The sequence below is a fragment of the Scardinius erythrophthalmus genome (genome assembly GCF_964197995.2).
Source record: "Scardinius erythrophthalmus genome assembly, chromosome: 9".
Classification (NCBI taxonomy): domain Eukaryota; kingdom Metazoa; phylum Chordata; class Actinopteri; order Cypriniformes; family Leuciscidae; genus Scardinius; species Scardinius erythrophthalmus.
Window position 1 is genome coordinate 16,914,202 of NC_138229.1, and position 21,009 is coordinate 16,935,210.

A 21,009-nucleotide genomic window follows, 5' to 3' on the forward strand; every position below is an offset into this window, starting at 1 on the left:
CTAAGCCATGGACACAGGAGGCCGTACGGGCCTCCACCACAAACTGATCCTCTTCGATTTCTCTCTTCCTCTTGGTCTCTCTTTTCCCTTATCATGCTCTTTTTGTTCGGTTTAAAGCATTTCCTCTCTGCTTTTTTCCTGGGTCCTCAAAGAGGGAGAGGGGCTGGTGCTTCAGAGACGATAGCCCTCTTATCCCATTGAAGACCCCTTTCAAGCCCCCCACCCCCCTCAGACTAGCTCCCCCCGGGCTGGAGGGATTCTGCAATGCAGGCCGATTGAATGCTTGAGGACTTCATCTGAGCTTTCAAGGCAAAAATCCACCTTCTGAGTATCCAGGGGGGAGCTTTCAAGTGGCCCCTGGGCCACCGAGTCACTTCTCACCAGGTCCCCCCTATATCGCCATTACACCGGTGCCTGTGCTGAAGATAAAGGGCTGGAGAGCTTCTGTACAGACACATGCAGAATTGATCTGGGCCACCGTCTGTCTAGCCAGGCGTTAGAGGAGCAACTCCGTTTCTTTTCTTAATCCACACAGCTTTGCAATCTGTTCTTTGCTTGGGATCGAACAGCCTTTCCATTTAAGAGTGCATAAGTTTACAAAAGACCACTGAGGGAGGAAACCAACTCCTTTTCTAAATATGAAAAGGACAGTGAGGGGGGAAACAGAGACGTTTTTGATAGGCATTCACTCAGCACTTCCTCTAAAGTGCCAAATCCACAAACTTAACCGAAGAAATAAACCCCTTTCAAAATAACTGATCCAACATTGAGAAAGTTCTAAGATAAAAATCTAAAGTATGGAGGAATGACTGACACTTCCTCCCAAGTGTAAAAATAATCTGAGGAGGTAAATTATTTATGAACCAACTAGAATTCCCTGGAAAGTCTTTCAATGAGTGTGGCAGCACATCTAAAAGGGTCTTAGGGAGCGAGTGTGTATGTGATAGCGAACGTCCCAGGTGAGCAAAGTTAGGTTGGGAGCTATAATTGCATTCCTGCAGCGGGGGAAGCCCAGGGGTCAGCGGCCCATTTTTCCTCACACACATCTCTGTACTGGGTGAGTCGGGTCAATTGCACAGCTAAATGTGTTTTCCTTTGACTCCGTAAAGGCCGAGAAGGGCCTGGCAGAACTCACCTTGTCTGGACTACAGCTGCCTAGCCTATAAATGAACACACTTGAACAGGTTGATCTTGGGGTACATCGAGAATGAATTGAATGTACCCTCATTAAACAGTTTAAAGGTTATAGGTAAGTGATCTATGACAGCTATTTGACAACATTGTGTGTGTATGTATGCATGTATGTATATATATATATATATATGTGTATATATATATGTGTGTATATATATATATATATATATATATATATATATATATATATATATATATATATATATATATATATATATATACACACACACACACATGCATGCATACATATATCAGGGTTTCCCATACATTCATTAATTTGTGGCGGCCCGCCACATATCAACGCTGACCGCCACGGATTGATTCAGATTTTTTAACTATTTAATATGGGTAAAATTGTATTTTATTCGCGCTGCTTGCTCCCCCTCTCTCTCACAAACTGACAATGGAGGCACGACTAGCCCCTCCTTCTCTTACCGCACGATCTGAATCAAAACATGAGCATGTAGAGGGCGGATTGTTGCCGGTGCTTAATGCTTATTCCCCCAGCGAAGATTCCAGAATCAATCCGGAGTTGAATGGTTAGTATAATGAACACTGTTGCTCCACATAACTCTGAGAAGTTGTCTAGATGTTAAGCGCTGTCGCGTTTCATTACAGATTCGCGCAAAACTTTTGCGATTTTTTTTTCTAAATATCCGTTACAACTATTGCGAAATGACGGCGTTTCCATTAACCGATGTTATGCAACTAAAACGTAATTTGTTCCTCTCGCGATCAGTCATTCCAAAAATCATTGCAACGGACGTTGGTAGGTTCATATCACAGCCACCAGACTAGACATTATATTATTATTATCTCCAGGTTCAGGTTGGTGTGTGTTGGTTTTTGTCCACCTCAATCTCCAGGTGTGTGTGTGTGTGTGTGTGTGTGTCAGAGTCTGTGTGTGTCCACCTCCAGGTCCAGTTTGGTGTGTGTTTGTGAGCCTGTGTGTGTCTGAGTATGTGTTTGGGTCTGAGTGTGTGTGAGTGTGTGTCTGTGTTTGAATCTGTGTGTGAGTCTTTTTGAATGTGTGTGTTTGAGTGTGTCAGTAAGTTTGTGAGTTTGTGTTTGTGTGTGTGTCCAGTTCCAGGTTTGTGTGTGAGCAAAATTTGCAACAAAAAGTCTGTGGAGCAGTCATAGCATAGAAAGTGTAGCAATGGCAAAGTCTTTAAGTTATCTGACACTAAGTGTTGGCAATGGGAATGTGTACTTGTCAATAAAAATATATGATATATATATATAAAGTTTATATATATGATGTATATATAAACATTATATATATATATATATATATATATATATATATATATAAACATTATATATATATATATATATATATATATATATGATATATTTAACTTAATCACCCCCCCCCCCCCGTCCCCAATACCACACCACCGCAAATAGAATCTAATTCTGTGGGAAACACTGTATATACATACACAAGGTTGTCAAACAGCTGTCAAAGATCACTATAACCTTTAAACTGTTTAATGAGGGTACATTCATTGCATTCTAGATGTACCCAAAGATCAACCTGTTCAAATATATACACTACCATTCAAAAGTTTGTAGTCAGTATGATTTTTAAAAGAAAGATCAAAAGTCACTTTCATTGTTACAAATATTTCAAACAAGTTTCTGAAATGAAGATTCTTTAGATTAGATTTCGCTTCACAAGCTTGCAATTCGATTCGATTTCGATTCCGATTCGATATTGATTATTTTGGATATCAGGTACAATACATGGCAAATTTCAAATCTCTAAACAAATGTCTTAACTAATGCTGTAAACTATGGGAGTCAGTTTTAGCCTACTAGGCTTCATTAGCCTACTATAATATTGAAGGTAAAAATTAACTGATTTGTATAAAAACTTAAATTACACTTATTTTTTTTATAATAATAAAGTTATATGAAATGTAAACATTTAAAAGGTGGCTGTCATAAAAACTTACTAGATTTATTCATTTATTCAAGTATTGAAGAACATTAAAAATTATAATGAATATGTAATATGGTGCATATTTAGCAAAATGCTCCTCTCTAGAGTTAATTTTTCTAGCTGACAAATGAGTTTATGGTCACTGGATATGGTTTTTCTGAGGTAAATGTGACGTCACATGACATTGTTTACAAGCCGTTCTAATTACATCTTTCCACTGTTGAAACACTGATTGAGCGATTTCATGTGACATGATACGTGACATGAGTTGTATTCTATCTTTTAACACACTTTCAGATGCTTATTTGTGTTTATTTCGCGTGGTAACTGGTATTATTAAGGCGGAAGAGAAGATCATGTGCGCTCCGCACTGCTGCTTCTCTTGAGCTGAGCCGCGCCAGAGCAATCTCACGCCACAGCGCCAAAAACGGTACTTATGTTTTGGAATTTCATAAGAAAATGGACGTAATTTGAAATCTCATATCAATAGTAACAAAGCACAAAGATTATTGCGATTTATTGGATGGGATGCGCGCTACAATGTTCCATTCATTCATCAACTGAAAACAGCATGACTAATCGATTCTTGGGATTTAAGAATCGACATCGGTTCGTAAAAATGAGAATCGATTAAAATCGAGAAATCGATATTTTTTATTTGGTCACAACACCCACTCCCCTAAATGCAATTTATGTGATTGATAACATAATTAACATATATAGATATAATGCATGATGAACAGCACTTTTTATGGTTGTTTTCATAAATGGCAACAGGTATTTTATACTAGTGCTGTAATTGTGTGACTTGTGCTACAAAACTTTCAACATCTGTAGCACCAATGATTGTTTAGAATAGTTAGTGTACAGCCCTGAAATATTAAGCTGTTTTCACAATTAAAATAAATAAGAAATGTTTCTTAAGCCCCAAATCAGCATATTACAATGATTTATTCTAAAATTATTTTAGTTTTAAATTTAAATATTTCACAATATTACAGTTTCTACTAAAGCATAAGATACAATTTTCAAAAACATTAAAAAGCCAAAAAACGCTTACCTCTGAAACCACCTTCCAATAATGTAGTAGCTCGGACCCTCTTCTGTCCGCACCACTCGTATTCCTCAAACCGCGTTCCATTCTCTCCTTCAACATCCGCGGAATCCTCTTCTGTTGCGCCTTCCCTCTGAGAGAACAAAACCACTTATCAAAAATGTACCAACACACTTCAATCGGTCCACTCAATATAAAAAGACAAAACCACAAAGTGTGACTACATCAGAGGAAATCAAAGTAGCGCTTTCAAATCCACTAACTTCTAATGATGTCTAATTTTAGGAGCTATCAAACCACATGCAACAGAACACCCGAATCCAACCACCAAGAATACATTAGTATCATAAGAACTACTGGATTAGATGGGTTAAGAGGAACCTGCTATATAATATAAAGGGCGAGTGCTGCATCCTTAACCACTAAAACGGCTAAAAAGGGAAGCCAGTCAGACTGTGTGAACAACAGTTTCCATTGAGCCGCTTTATAAACTCAAAGGCTAAGGACAATAATGTAGAATATCTCTAAAGTAGGTTCAGGATGCTGAAACTGCCAACTAAATCTGCTAAAGTGGCGGAAGAGAAAGAGGAGGAGGAGGAGGAACACTTCAGGAAAAGGCTAATCCTTCAACTCTTCCCTGGACATCCATGTAGTAGTACAACATGATAGTAGTCATAAGAAACCAATTGATCATGTGTATGTGTTTTGTCAGATGCTGATGTCCAGGGAAAGGTGAGGGCAGAAAGGCCAAAGCTTCTAGAGGTTGGAGGCCCAGATCACTGGGTTTATGAAGCTACCTTGAACAGACATTGTTCCACATGCCTACTCATTTCCTCCTCTGTCCCTGCCAGCGGGGCGCTGCACAGTGGACATACCTGTCCATCCTCGGGCTTCCGGCGCTTCATCTTTCCAATCCGGGCTGCAGCACAAGAGAAGAGAGAGACACCATGTGATAAATCAATGGAGCAAAGTGACCATTATAAATACCACAAAAATAATCCATATTGGCACTGAGCTGTGGAAAAGGTGATGATAAAATAAACACGAATACTACAAAAATTCAAAAATAAATGTTTCACTTAAATTCAAATTTTTGGGTTTTCTACTGATAAATATGTATTTACATATAATCTTTAATTAAATATTAATATATATTTAATTGAAATGACTATATATTTGTATTGTATTTGACTAAATTTAAAGATTTTGTTTACATTAAAACCTGGGAACAACAACAGCTAATGTGGCGTCACTGGATACACAGAGTCAAGACGAAAAAAAAAAAATAGCATTCAAAAAGAGCGAGCAGCATTAGGCCCACACAGATCAGGATCCTTCACAGACTTAGCTCAAGGCTAGTAGGCATCTCTAGCCACAGATTTTACTGAGGGAAGAAAGATGGGTTGCAAAACACGACAGTGACGTGACAGGGCTCAGAGGTGAACTCTGTCCATTAGACCTTTGCACCCAGACACCAATTCCTCCTGGTTACATCGGTGATGAGCACGAAACGGCCAGGGCTTGGATCTCTCCGGGGGTCTCGCTCTACCCCCTCCCCTCCCCGAGCACATAATTAGAAATTTAACACAGCAGAACAGCGCCTATTGCGCCGTAAGTCTCTGTCGCTTTTTCTTAACTGCAAATGGCGTGTGGGGACATTAATTTTTAGGTGGCTGTGATTGCGAATGGGGCCAAGGGGGACTGGAGGAGGAGAGGCGAGAGCTTCTGCCATTACCTCCAGGAGAGGGAGAAGAGAGAGAAGCACCGGCCACGTTGACGGTAATGTGGGGGAGACGGGCGTCATTAAATAGCAAGGAAAAAGGCAGATTAATTAGGCACGGCAGGAGTTTTTCCAGCCGGCCCCTCACTCTGAAATCACAGTGTCTCAGATGAGAGGTGATGTACATTAATACGGGATCGGGTTTAAACAAAGGCAGCCCCATTTACCCTTACGGTGCCTGCGGCTGCGATAAAGGGGGGAGGGGGTCTTACCATGCCGCAGGCAGCAAGGGGCTAGGGGCACTCCTCTGGGCACTGGGATTGGGGGGCTTTTGAAACTTTCCTTGGCGTAGCGCCTGCACCAGCAGAGGTCATCGACTGTTGACACATGAAAAAACCAAGAGTTAAGGAGATTCTCTGCTTGGGCAGGCGCTACAGTCAAGGGAAGTGCAAAAACAGGTGGCCACAACTGACTACGAACTATACTAACTAGTTATGTCAATTTACATAAAATCCCATAATCTATCTTTGTTTAAATTAACAATTAATTAATCGTTAACCTCTTAAATACGAAGCGGGGTGGGGGCTACTAATATTACTTAACCACCAGCTTAACCAACACAAAGTAGGTGTCGTCTTAAATCTTCAAAGCTTGGCTTAGCAGTGAATATAAGGAATATGACCATCACTAAACATGTGCTTTTAAATTGGCTGACATATATGAAGTGAAAAACAAACATTCACGTCATTTAGCGTGGAACAGCTTAGGCTTATAGAAATCACTCAATCGTCCGCTATATGGCATGGATGCTGAGGTTGACATGGATGTCAAGCTTCTGGCAAGGCCACATAACAGACACCAGTGCTGATGAGCATTTGGCTAATGTACCCTGAGAGGTGAGGAGCTCCTTATCCGTACCAGACGGTTACTGACACCCAGAATAACAACTGGCCTCAGGTCAGAGAGCTCCCAGCTCACACCAACTCTCCTCACGGGTGCAGCAGATCCATCACACCCACCGACTAATGACTATGCTTTTGGGGTTCAGGTAACCATACAAAATGACTAGACTCACTTTGATCAGTTTATAACAGCAAGAGTCTTCAGAGCATGTAGTGTAATGCGCACTGAGCAGAATGTCATGTAAATGCCTCAAAACCGTATTATTTTATCAGGAAAAGGTTATAAACGGTCTAACCAAAATACTCAAATTTTGCTCTTTGACATTTTCTTGTGCTGTCAGGTATTTATAATGAGCTGATTTTGACAGTTATCGGCGTTTTGCTCTACACATACACACATTAGTCATACTTCTTGTTTTAAATGATGACAAGACTGATCTTCAAATATTAAATTAAACAAATAAGACTATATTTATTTTCATCAATATTACTGCATGTAATCAAGACTCTAGAAGTAGGCTAAATGCTGCACTTTTAATTAAACTCAATTTAAATATTACAGTTTATTGTTGTTGACTTAATGTGTAACTTTTCATTAATGCCAAAATAATAATAATTATACATCAATAACAGTAATAATAATAATATAGATTAATAATAAAACATCAAATAAGAGACTGCTGGGTAAAGGAAGTTCTCCATATATTAACAGCAATTTATACTGATATAAAGTATTAAAACATTAAATGGGTGATAACTACGTTTTTAAAATCATATGTCAACAGATAAACAGTAATAGTACACATAAACAGTGAACATTCTCTTGTTGCAGGGTGAAAATATACATACCATTCAATCGTGTTTGCCTGTTAGCTCGCACTCGTAAAAATGTCTGCAGGTGAAAAAAGAGAACAGGGAAAAATCTGTCATTCATTTAAGTGTATTTATAATTTATTTACGAGGACTTTAATGATCCGCGTATAACTAGATTGCGCTGGATTCTGCAGCACATCTCTGATGTCTTGATGTAAACAAAACCTACTTCTCTCTTGCCATTGCTCTGCAACTCCTCTTCCATGGCAAACGCCACAACCCCCCAAACTCATTTGGCTTACTTAAGCATGAAGCCTGGATAACTCTTCTTCAAAACGCCGATAAGAAACTCAATAATGAATTTACGAAGGATGAATGCGGATTGAAAATGTTAGGCTCACTAGAGCAGTTCGTTTCAGCGCGCCATCGCCGCCATACTGCTACCGGTCATGTGACCGTCACGTCAGCGTCAAAAGTTGCGACTGGTGCAGTTTCGTCTTTCGCCACTGGGGCGCAGCAGTATTTAAATGACATATGATCTGTGCTGTTAATTTTGGTTTCAACAAACTCTCCTGGCTTGAAATCTAACCCGCAATCACTTTAATTAAAAAAAAAAGGTATTTTTTGAGAAATTACATGAATGTGAGATGAATAATATTTAAATAACCTTTTCTCTTTTGAGCTTTGTATTTCTAATTGTAATTTCCTTCTAAGATATGAAACTTGTGTAACTGTGATTGAGACTATTCCTTATGGTATTTTGTGTTAGAAAAATACATTGAAGAAAAATTCTAAAAAGATTGCATAGCATCTGAAAAAACAATTCAAGAATAGCCTAATATATATTATTTTTAAGTTATGAGAATATTTGACAAAATTCTTTAAAGTTAGTGCTAACATTTGAACCTTTCAAAAACCACTCATTGATTTTTTGATATTTAAATGCATTTTCCATTTTTTAGAATAACTTTAATATAAGCACAGGTCCATTTAGGACCTCATTAACATCACCCAGTCATCATATGTAAGCCCCATTACAGAATTAGCATTCTGCTGACCACAGCAGGCCAGACGTGGGTATGTCGGGAACAGGTTCAAACTGCCCTAACATTCGGCTCATGTACAGCATAATGTAGATAGGCAGAAGGCCATTCAGGCATTGCTGTTGAAAGTCAGTCTATTTTATGATGATATTCTATGTTAATGGTCCTATGTGTCCACACCAGACAGATTAGGTTACAAAAGAAGATCATGAATTTTAGGGAAAATGCATCATTAGCATGAGGTAATTTGAGTTTCATTAATGAGAAGTTGTACAAAACTGCTTCCTTTAAAGTGTCATTATGTTTTTTAAGCCTCTTGACAATCATATTTTCACAACTGCATATCTGTAATTCCTTTTAGTTTTGTAATGTTAGAGGCAAATTCGAAGACTTATCAGGACCATGCAGGAGGGCCTTCTTATAGCTAATGTGCAAAGATCTGTCCGGATATTGTTTTAATTAAGAAATTCTCTCACTTCTAGGGTTGAGGGACAGATAGAGACGCAGAGCAAAATGTCCCACAGAGCCACAGCTCCAGGGGGAAAGCAGGAAGAAAACAAACATGTCAAGGACACTGGAGCACAGAGATGATATCCGGGGCTCGGGGCAGCGTAGATTAGCCCAGGGTTAAACTATGGATGATTACATATCAGAGCAGAACACACATTACAACCTGAGTAAACCTGAGGCTGGAGATTAGCAGAAAAAATCTCAGCTTGTATTAATACGTCCAGCAGTCAGATCCAGTCTGGGATAAGATGGAGGATATTGTGGAGGAGAAAAACTGGATTCACATATACACATTATTCTATAGACTATTCTTTTTTTTGCTGTTACTTGACATGTTTTTAACATCTTTTCATTTTCAAAGAGAAATTTACTTGAATTCATAAATGTGTGTTGTTTCCCTTCCCATTTGTGCCCAAATTATTACAGTATGTTTAATACATACAATTATTGTTCAACTGAACTGTAAAGCCAAAATAAATTCATATGGGATGTCCTTCAAAACCATTAGTTTTGAACCAATAGCAAGTTACTACAATGTAATGTAATAACAAAATTCTGCCAGTTTATGCAACACTTCTGAAATGGTTATTTACTGTATGTCTTCACTTCCTGTTGACAAAAATCAAGGTTCACAGTGTAACATCTCGGGTAAAGCACCAACTTTTAGCGACATGGTGCCTAGATTTCATTCAATTTAAAACTCCCACACAGCAAGACAGGGTTTCAGCGGTCTGTGTGTGGAGTGTCAAAACTGCACAGTCTGTCAGTCTGCACATGTGACAGACTCTTTCTCTTTCTGAGGTTTGCAGTCTCACCTGGTATCTGTCAGAATGGTGAGCTTCATCAGAGGAGAGCGGGGACACAACTGGAGACTCGCCCTCACGTTTGATGTGCACTGACAACAGGAGAGACTAGCAAGACGGAGAGAAACACAAAAACCAAGAGAAAGAGGTGAGCAGCCATCCGCTAGACAAACGTGTCATCCACAGAACTGATGGTGCTGTAGCTGGAAAAAAAAATGAATAAAAAATACACGCAAGAACTCCAAAACCGGTGTGTTGAAACAATGTGATTGATGTGAACAAATGTTGACAGATAACCATTAACTGCCATTTCGGCTTCAAACTGTGTGTGTTGACAGGACATCAGTGTTTAGAGTAATGGATGCTTCGACAGAGGAATAGAGAAAAAGCAGGACACCAGACGGCATGACAGTACACTTTGATCACCTATAAACGTACCGCCGTGTGCCGAGACGTAACAGGCCTGTCCTTCTGAAAACCTAATTGACTTAATTTCTCAAATGACTGAGGAAAGGGGGAAGGGGAAATACTGCTTATACTTTCCCGAGAGTCTTGATCTCCGTCCTGCTTTTATGAGGCGGCTATAAAATATTTGTATTTACAATCTGCTCTGATTAATCAGAGTGAGAGGAGGTGTAGCTGCTTTAGTGGCTGACAACTGTAATCTAATATTAATATGTGAAAAATGGCAGCCTTTCTCTATGGGGACAGTAAATTAGACATTATGAATGGCTCCTTATGCTTTTGAATCGCAAGGTCAGGAAACAATTTATTTGTGATCTCAAAACCTTTGGAGCTCAGGGAATACGGAGTGTGCCAAAGAGAGAGCTTTTGTGCTAAGTGTTTACAAGGGTCTACTACTGTATCTAGCGTATGTGATGTTTAACTGTTTCGTTGTCCAGTGAAAATGAATAACACATGAACGGCTAGTTCAGTGCAGGAAATCTGACTTGAAGCAATAATGTTATAATGAATAAAATTGACAAAATATAATGTAATGTATTTATAAAGGTTATACACTACTGTTCAAAAGTTTGGGTTTGGTAAGATTTTTAAAAAATGTTTTTGAAAGTCACAAAGGCTACATTTATTTGATCAAAATACAGTAAAAATACTGTAAAAATTCTTCATTGTCATGATCCTCCATGAATCATGCTGATTTGGTGCTCAAGAAACAGGTTGAAAACAGTTTTACTGCTTAATATTTTTGTAGAAACTGTGATAGATTTTTTTCAGGATTATTTGATGGAAAGAAAGTTTTGTACTAATTTCTTCTAAAAAAAAAAAAAAAATCTTAACCCAAACTTTTGAAAGGTAGTGTATCATTCATATATATATATATATTTTTTTGCTAAAAGATTTACGTTGAATAAATATAGCACAAAATACTTTATAATTATAATGTTTAGCTAACTATGCTAGTGGCACCAAGTTACAATAAAATTTGTACCTAATCATTTAGAAGATGTTTAAATTCCTTTTAAATAGCTCAAATTCCTGTAAAATACCTGAAAGTCATTATTTAATTGGCACACTGACGTATAGCACCAGCAGTAGCAGTGCTGCAGATGTTAGCATGGTAACTGTGCCGCCTACCACCGTTGGCCTTCGCCCCATTGGATTAGGAGCCGCACAGACTGGCATGGAGTCGCTATGGCAATGGCGGCTTGAGAGAGGTGTGAAGACGGGCCAACTCGGCCCGGGGTTAATCCCCTTTAGAACTAGCGAGCTGGGCCTGATCTGCCTGCTTACCGTCTTTTAAAGGAAAAGCATGGACCCCCTCCACCATCCCAGCTAGCCTCTTCATTTTCCACACACTCCTACGGAATACTAAGTGTGCGCTATAGAATGCTCAGTCACGCCTCACATGGCCTGTTCTCTAACCCGCTCCCATGTCTTCTGGCTCCCATGCTTTTTCCATACTCTGCAACTGTGGGTCCGAATCAAAGGGTTTGCCCTCTGGAACGAGGGACAATCATACGAAGATGGTACGTTTATTATCACCATTCTTGTTGAACGGTTCATTTCTTCATCAAGAAATATGCATTTATTCGGGGACAAAGTAAAAATATCTCAAACCATCTACAGAATGTCTTTAGTGAATGTGAGGTTGGCATTTCTGATTTGCAAAGGTTCATGGCAACATAAAATCTGTAAATTAAATGTGAAATGCCTGACGTGTCGCAATACTCTCCACTGACAATGTCATACCATCCTGTAATTTGTACTTCTTCAAAGTTATGGCATATTCATGCTTAAAGGGATAGTTCACCCAAAAAAGACAATTCTTTCATCATTTCTTGTATGACTTTCTTTCTTTTGTGGATATTTTGAAGAGTGTTTAAATTATTTTGGTCCAAAAGAACAAAGGACCCCATTGACTCGCAAAAAACGCAACATTTGAAAAATATCTTTGAGGGCAAGATGAGAGTGAGTAAATGATGACAGAATTTTCATTTGTGGGTGAACTATCCGTTTAACATCCTTGTGGGAAATGAAATACAACTGTTTATAGCGCATTAAAACTCTCTAGTGAATCGTGTGGTGATTGCACTACATAATTCAATTGATGTGGATGGAAATTTAATTAGGGAAATACGCTTGGCCTCTTCCTCCTTTTAAGACAGTGAGACCATTGGTATCATTTTCCATGTCCAGGTCTTTTGAATAAGCAGTCAGGAAACATAGAAAGCTGTAAGTAAATTACTGCAGGAAATAAAGCCAGAGGTTTGCGGCCACTCTATTTTATCCAGTAGTTACACAAGACTCCTTTAACATCTTTATCTAGGAAACAGAGCTCTAATTGCCATTAATTGTGGATGAGCCTATCAGTGAGCATAATGATTTAAAATGGCTCCACGGTGGTGGCCATCTTACCTTCGGTGTGCCTGGAGCCGCATTGATGTCCTTGTGTGATGGGTTCTTGCTGTCGGGGGGAAAAAGACACTGTGAGAGATGGCTATAACCAATATAATGCTTCAGATGGCTATAACCAACACCATGTGATCAAAATTGAGGAAACCATATGTAAAATTTTGGAATCAGCCATAAAAATAATAATAAAAAAAAACACTTTTTGACCACTCTTCTGAATATCAAGGTCAATGTCTCAATGTCTAGGTGCTTTCGGCCCTGCATCTAATCGATGAGACTTGACTTGACACAAAATGGCCATTGAGGAGGACAAGTTCACAGTTGACGTGCTCTGATGTTAATTTCAATGTAATGTGATGTGCGAGAGCAACTTGTTGGAATGATGGCTGATCTATTTTGATCATGTGTCACAGCACTGGCTATATCACCTTTTGACTGAACAGAAACTGCAATCTGTCATTTCGAAAAGATGTAACTTTTGTCCCCTAAGGAACCGGACCACATGTGTCTCCTCCATCAACACTCACTTTAGCTCAGTCACGTTGAGCGCTCCCCTGTTGGCCTCACTTAGGACCCGAATGGGCCTTCAAAAGGACAGCTGAGACAAAAGAGAACAAAGCCACACAAATCACACTTTTAATCATCTGGAGATGGAAAACGGGGGAAAAAAAACCGAGAGCAGTTTCAAACCCATCCTCTATGCCACTCAATCCAGGCAGCCCTGGGTCATGCTGTATTTGAAACAATTACTGTCCAAAAGTACGACTGCTAAGCAGATTTGGGTTATAATTTTTTTATTGAAGTAATCATTCTCATGGATGCTTCCATCCAGACCTGATCCCCCCCACCGCAACCCTCCCGCAGTTAGACTAAGGCAGAAGGAAATAAATGATTTTGCGGTTATTTGATTTGTCAGTGAAACGCCTTGGGCACTTAGGACTTTGAAATATGTTGAGGACAATGCACTGGCTTGTAAACATTGTATTAAAGAGGAAGAGAATGGCAGAGAGAGAGAAAAAAGGGTGGGGGGGCGACTCCTTCTCGAGTCTGGCGGGTGGATTGTACATTGAATCTTTGCCTTGTGGACATTGTGGATTGAGGATGACTGATTGGAAGGCAGGAATTATTAAACGGGGCGGCTAAAGCATCCACCGACAATAGGGAAAGACATATCAAATCGGATTCCTCTCTGAAACATTAATATCTGTCCTGCCATCTCTCTTTTCTCTGCTTTCTTTTTTGTCTCTTGCTTTTTTTCCACTGTCTGCCTGTTTCCTTGTCTGTCATTCTAGCTGAATCTCGTTTAGAGCCCCATAGATTGGTCACTGCTGGGTGTTTATAAAGCAGCGTGATGACGACCTGAGAAACAATGACAGGGCAACATCACCCTTGTCATATTCGTTTTAAATGATGCATTCACACCCAGAGAGATGCTTGCACTGAAACTGAATTAGCCTGCACCCTAAACTGAAAGTCTGATCCAGCGGACAAACTTGTCACTGGACAAAAGAAATGGAGAAAGAGCAAAAGAGAACATGGATCCTGTTTGTGTTTATTTAGATTTGAAAAAGACTTGCAGTTCCTGCTTTGACAGATGGAGTTACAGTACAGTGTGTGGACTGGCTAAAGAGGCTCAAATGTAATAAATGACAGGTGAAGGCAGGGTTTGGTGTTTTGCCCCGCCTCTACACTCAGGTAATAAGCATGAAGCCCGCCTTTTCTGCAGTCAGCATGATTGATCTGACAGCCAGGGGAGAAAAGAAAGAGAGGGGACAGAGAGAAAAGATGAGACAGAGGAGAAGAAAGAGACAACACAAATCAGGAACCAGGCCTTGAGAGGGGATAAATTGCCCCATCGGTGGCAGTGCGCTGTTTGCAAGATAATAAACAGACTCCTCGGCATCATAAATCCGCCCAGCGTGGCACGGTGAATCTCAGTGACCTCACACATCTCCTCATGTCAAAAAAATAACACTAAGATACACTTCATACCCCGTAGCACTCTAAATGCCCCCTCTGCACTCATTGTACGCCCTAGTATCTCAAAACGGTAGTGGGACATGCAGGGAAGAACAATGGCAGAAAAACACTCTTCACTACATTAGAGATGCCACACAGGACCTGAACTATAGTACCTGAGGGATATCATGTAATGGTAGGTACTGTATATGTAGCACACACAAGTTAATTTAAGGCTTGTGTGCAGAAAATAATGCATAAATCATGATGGATTTTTGCAGTGAAAATACTGGCATTTAAAACGGAACCATCATGTAAGTGTTGTGCAAGTGATCTTCAGGCAAGATTCTGTGTACTCAAATGAGACAAAAACTGTGTTAATTTGAGATGCTACTCTTTAAGGTAGAGGGTTTAAAAATTTTTGATAACAAGGACATTGTACTAAATACAAAAGGAATTATTAAAATATCTACATTAGTATTTTAAAATAATTATTACTAATTAAAAATACACTTTCTTAGGATACGTATTAATGTCTCCCTATATACTGTATGTATTAATTCATGAATTTCCCAAATTCAGTTTAAAATTATTCACTGTGTGCACCTGACTTCCCCAAAAACGCCACAATCCGGACAAACCAAGCTTTCCCATTCCCCTCTTGCAGCCAAATTCAGCTAGACTGAGAAGAGAGAGGGAGCGAGAGACACGAAGAAACGGAGAAAGAGCAAAAGAGAACATGGATCCTGTTTGTGTTCATTTAGATTTGAAAAAGACTTGCAGTTCCTGCTTTGACAGATGGAGTTACAGTACAGTGTGTGGACTGGCTAAAGAGGCTCAAATGTAATAAATGACAGGCAAAAACGCCACAATCCGGAGCAAACCGAGCTTTCCCATTCCCCTCTTGCAGCCAAATTCAGCTAGACAGAGAAGAGAGAGGGAGCGAGAGAGAGGGAGCTGGTGAAAATTGAATAAATGCCAGTCGACAGTTGGGGGGTTGTAAGCTGGAGATAAAGATTGCTTTTCGTGTCGTTTGCCACCCGGATCTCCCTCGCTCCGCTGGAGGCAAATTGATTACGTGGAGAGGTTGGGAAAGGGTGGGGGAATATGTAGATTGCTGTGGCCCTCAGAGCAGGCAGACGGGTAAAGGGCATGATGGATTTCCATTTCCATACATGAAGAGCGGAGGACGAGTCAGGAGAAGGGGCACGGCGATACGGCCACAGGGGAGGGAGAGAGAGAGGAGTACGGCGGCGGGTTCCAATCTCACACACACTCACCCGCATCCACTCAGACATCTGCCTAATGCTACATCTTAAATAGCTTTACCCATTTTACATGCACTCAAGTCTCATTTGGTGCAGAATGAAACGCTATCATTAAAGGGAGATTTACTACAAATTGCCACAAATTCGCCATGTCACTTCCAATGATCTGTGTGTGCTAGCATGTGTTGAGCGAAGCCCCGCCTGGGAGGAAGTATACAGGGAAGGAAGACGGCAGCAGTTACCCAGAGTTCCACACTGATTGAAAGAGAACCTACAAAGCAATACTGTGACTGCTCTGTCTATCTCAGGATTGCCTTAATTTTGTCCAATAATGTGGATGCAAATGTTGTAGATTAACAAAAATGGGATCATTTCAAGTTTACTGTTGATTTATAGAAAAAATATCAACAACATTTGTAATACTCCTGAAACATGGCAAAATTCCCATGATGAGCAACACCATGATCTAACCAGATACTGTGATATAAAGTTTTCTATTTTTATCATTGCTTGTTTTATATTATTGTCAAGATGACAATATAAGCAAAATAAGCATTAACACAAAATAAGCTATTTTGAAGAATGTTTTAACTGTTTTGTCCATTTAATGAAAGTCAGTGGGGACCAAAACAACTTTGGACACCATTACATTTCACTGTTTCACCATTTTTCAAGAATATCTTCTTTTGTGCTGCATGAAAAAAAAAAATGCATACAAAATTTGGAACAACATGATGGTGAATAAATGATGATACTATCCCTACCTGATGATTGGCTGTGATTTAGATAAATTGCGCGGCAAAGAAAATATTACAGTATGTTTAGGACAAGGTGTAACAGAATATTATCAAACTAGTGAATATTCTCTTAGTTAATTCTGTATTCTTCTAATTTTACTCACCTAAATCACCTAAATCTCATTAAGTCCATCTCTCTCCTTCTCTATATCCTAAATCACTATTTAAGTGATTGCACTGCCTATAGCCCAGGAAAATAACTCTCTTGGCTATAAGCAGGGGTTAAAAGGAGTGCAGGAAAGGCTAAATCACGGGCCTGTAATGTCGAGCGGCATCCAACCCTGACAGACCGGGAGCAATGATGCAATTTCCTTAAATAACCACCACCATCAAACAGGCAGAGGCGACCGAGGCCCAGAGCCATGTCAGTGTCCACAGTCACTACCCGCAGGGGAGGGCGGCCCACTGCCCTTTATTAATTATTAAAAGATAACTCCTCACCTCCGTGTGATGGATAACACTCGTGCAGGAAAGACATCCTGCTGAGAATTAATATCTCCCTCTCTCTTTCTCCTTGTGTCCCCGTTTGAAGCCCAGCAGCATAATCTATTAAAAATGAAAAGGGGGATACGATTCGCAGCATGAGGTCTATGACATGCCTGTGACCTATAGATTCAAACGACATTGTTTCTTGTTATGGCTAATGTTCGTTTGAGCTCACAGAGTGAGACTTCCTGTCTGGGTTGGGCAGACGGTGTATGAGAACACAGCGTTTTAACCTGGTCAGGTTGATGTACCAGCAGCAGGGTCCTGGGCTATTGCTCCAGGCTGCCTTGGCCTGTCTGAAGGTCTCAGGCAGTGGATGAATGATGGGTACTGTGCTGGATGTCTGTGATCATCTGACCATACTTAACCTGGCCACATGAAAGGCCTAAGCGCATGTGGGCTGATGGATGACAGGGAGAAAAAGCACCTGTTCTGCTGCTGCATTACACCAGTAGCAGGTGTCCTTACTGCTGATTTTTAGATCAAACTCTTATGTGAGGGAGAGCAGCCAATGTGCTTCATTTGTCTGGGAGACGGTGACAAGAACTGATGGAGCTGTCAGAAGACGACAGGTATAGATGTGCGAGTCTACCTGATGTGCATGTGGGTGAGCCTCTCCATCTCCTGCTCCATGTGCTCCAGGAGTTCTCCTGGACGCAGCAGCACCTGACAGATGGGGCAGATGGGAGCCTGACTGTCATAGAGTGACACCTTCTTCTTACCTGAGAACAGAAAGATAAAGAAAGAGAAGAGAAGATGAGGTTTATATATCATCATGAAAAAAAAGGGAAATCTGTAGATATTACTAAACATTCAAGATTCTTTTGTTTGTCAGAGCAAACCCACTATTAACCAAAATTAAAACTATTAAAAAAAAAAAATTCAGCAACTGAAAAAAAATCGGAAATAAAACAATACTGTATGAAACACTTCAACAAACCTGAAATAAGTTGAAGTTGAACTAAAACTAAATTTGAAATAGAAATAAATTCAACCTAAATAGGATATATATATATATAAAGATGCAGAATATCCCCAAAATATAACAAAAAAATCACATTTTTGAGGGAAATCACAAAAGAACACCTAAGAATACAGTAGCATTGGCCCAGTTTATATACTGTATAGTACACTTCAAGATGAGCACGGGTCAGATGAGTGCTCAAAGTCTTTTTTCCTCTCTCTGGACTGTGTGGATTAAGTGGCTCAGATTTCTGCCGAAGGAGAATCCGTCATACTCGGCCTCCTGTCTCCTGTTCCCTCATTAAACCAGATCCAAAGCTCCGCGCAGGACAGTTACGCCACTGAGAGTGTGACACTTCAGCTGTATCTCGCACACACACTTCATATACACTTATCAACTCACCAATGGACAACATTTCATCAGACACTGTATTATAAAGAACCACTATTCTCAGTTATTGTGAAATGCACAGTAAATTAAACAATAAGGCTGCCCAAGTGACTTTGATTTGGAATCTTTTTATAGTACTGTGTATTGAAAGCAGGCATGTGTACGTGCATTCACATCTGAGCACATGGTTGGGTTTATTATTGTCAAAGTCCATCAGTGTGGGTGGGTGTGTGTATCAAGGCTGCCTGCCTGTGAGTAACTAACACATCTGTTGCATGTGAATTATCTAACGTGCGGCTCTGTAAATGAGCGAAAAAACATTTCCTGTTTCACTCTGCTATCTCGTAATCTCTCAGATCTGGAACTAGCCAATCAAAGCGACTATTTTTAGCCTCTGGGACAATAGATCCTCCCTCAAACAGGATATCCTGGATGAACTCACTGTTACCGACAGACAACAGCTGTAAGCAGCTGCAAATCTAAGGCGCAAATGTATACACAAACAGGAAGTGACGAAATCACTTTTTGGAAATTCTCTGAGATGTACACATACTAGATTATTCTCTAGCATTAGCTTTCTTCAAATATGCCAGGGCGGTTGCCAGGACATTGCTATGCAGTTGCTAGGATGTTCTTGGTGGTTGCTAGGTCAAAAGAGCTTTAGTTATCACTACTAAAAATGGTGTATAGTTAGTGTTCATGTCTTGATACTTTATACTGTCACATCTCTTAGAACATTATATTTAATGTGCTTAACGGACATAAAAATGCACGATTTGGTTTTCATTGCACACAGGGAAAAAGCAGATCCATTGTGTCCAATTATCAAAGTGTGTAACAAACATCTGATGTTTTCAGGTTGGTTGGAATGTCTGGGAGGCAGCTATTGATCTGTTGCAGTAGGGGTTAGTGAGCATCTTTTCTCGAGATGATGAGGTAACTTGAGGGCAGGTTGCAAACAGATGTACAAACACACACATAGACACACAGAAGAGGGGCTGTAATCCTGGTTCTTCTCTCTACATAAAGCCCTAGGCTCAGTATGAGCCCGTCCTTGACTTCAGAGGGCACTGTTGTGTTTGTCTTCACATGATGTGTGTGCAGTTTGAGAGGGTGATGATCGCTAACAGTCCAGTCTATGCGCACACATACTGACGCAGACAAACATGACCGTAAACACATGTAAACGCTCTCTCACACACACACGCATACATACATGCGGCAAAGTCCCTCCGGGGGAACATATCCTCTGCTCAGATATTGGCCTGTCAGAACTATTTCCTGCAAGAGCACAGATTCATCAGTGAGGAGCTAGCAGGGTCAGTTAGCATCCCAAAACTCCCCCTCCCACCCCCATACATCTCTCCACCTCCTCCCTCTCCTCTCCCCAGTCACGCGTGCCTACGCATACCCATCCCCTATTCTCCAGCACCACTACTTAACGGCCCCACACTCTGGACACTTTAAGTGACTTTGAAAAATAGGTAATCGATTACAATTCTGTGTGTCTCTGTTTCTCTCACCACCCTTTTCTCACTCGCCCCACTCTCCCCTCCCTCTCTCTCTGTCTCTGTCCAGCAACATCCTGCACATCTATTTCTCATTTTCTGTCCCTTTATTTGTTTTCCGTGCTCTCCTCTGTCTTATCTCCTCTCACCTATTTCTTTCTTTCTTTCTTTCTTTCTTTCTTTCTTTCTTTCTTTCTTTCTTTCTTTCTTTCTTTCTTTCTTTCTTTCTTTCTTTCTTTCTTTCTTTCTTTCTTTCTTTCTTTCTTTCTTTCTTTCTGCTATATACCGGTAGACATGATTAACCGGTAGAAATTTGTCAACCGGTAGAGATTTTGGACTATAGTCTCTATCGCAGTCATGCTCATGTGATGTTGCCCTGCTGCGCGGTCACAAAAGCTTAACGTTTGCATGCGTTTTTTACCATTGCAGTTTAAAAACAGGTGATTTTAAACTGTTGAAGCGCAATTAGCAGCGAAAGAGAACTCATATCAGTATGTGTGCACCCAATTGGGCTTGAACAGTTAAATACACATACCTACAGTATGTGTCAAAGTAGCCATCATGTATTTGCAAGTAAACAGAGTCATTTATGTCTTGAGTGAATGTAAACAGTTGAGAAAGAAAACGCATGAATACAATGGATCCGTGCAGTCGGTCATAAAGTGACAGCATCCAAATTTACCTGCTGTCATTATTAATGCTAATCAAACAACAAAAAAGAGAGAAAATCTCTCACTGCTCTTGACTGAATCACTTTTTGTAACTTTAATAAGAATAAA

General features: G+C 40.1%; 1 protein-coding gene across 2 annotated transcripts in view; it reads right to left on the reverse strand.

Moving 5' to 3' along the window:
• The window catches only part of rnf220a (ring finger protein 220a), a 132,192-nt gene that overhangs the window by 18,375 nt on the left and 92,808 nt on the right, over positions 1 to 21,009 (reverse strand). Inside the window, exons 3-9 of one of the 2 annotated variants that reach the window (XM_081374638.1) lie at positions 17,961 to 18,090; positions 12,862 to 12,910; positions 9,997 to 10,092; positions 7,665 to 7,707; positions 6,186 to 6,290; positions 5,069 to 5,112; positions 4,200 to 4,326 (exon numbers count right to left, since the gene is read on the reverse strand). In XM_081374638.1, coding sequence (XP_081230764.1) covers positions 4,200 to 4,326; positions 5,069 to 5,112; positions 6,186 to 6,290; positions 7,665 to 7,707; positions 9,997 to 10,092; positions 12,862 to 12,910; positions 17,961 to 18,090 — 594 coding nt within the window. Of the gene's footprint in view, positions 1 to 4,199; positions 4,327 to 4,990; positions 5,113 to 6,185; positions 6,291 to 7,664; positions 7,708 to 7,857; positions 8,097 to 9,996; positions 10,093 to 12,861; positions 12,911 to 17,960; positions 18,091 to 21,009 lie in introns of those variants that run through there. The other variant, XM_081374639.1, reaches the window with a different exon arrangement.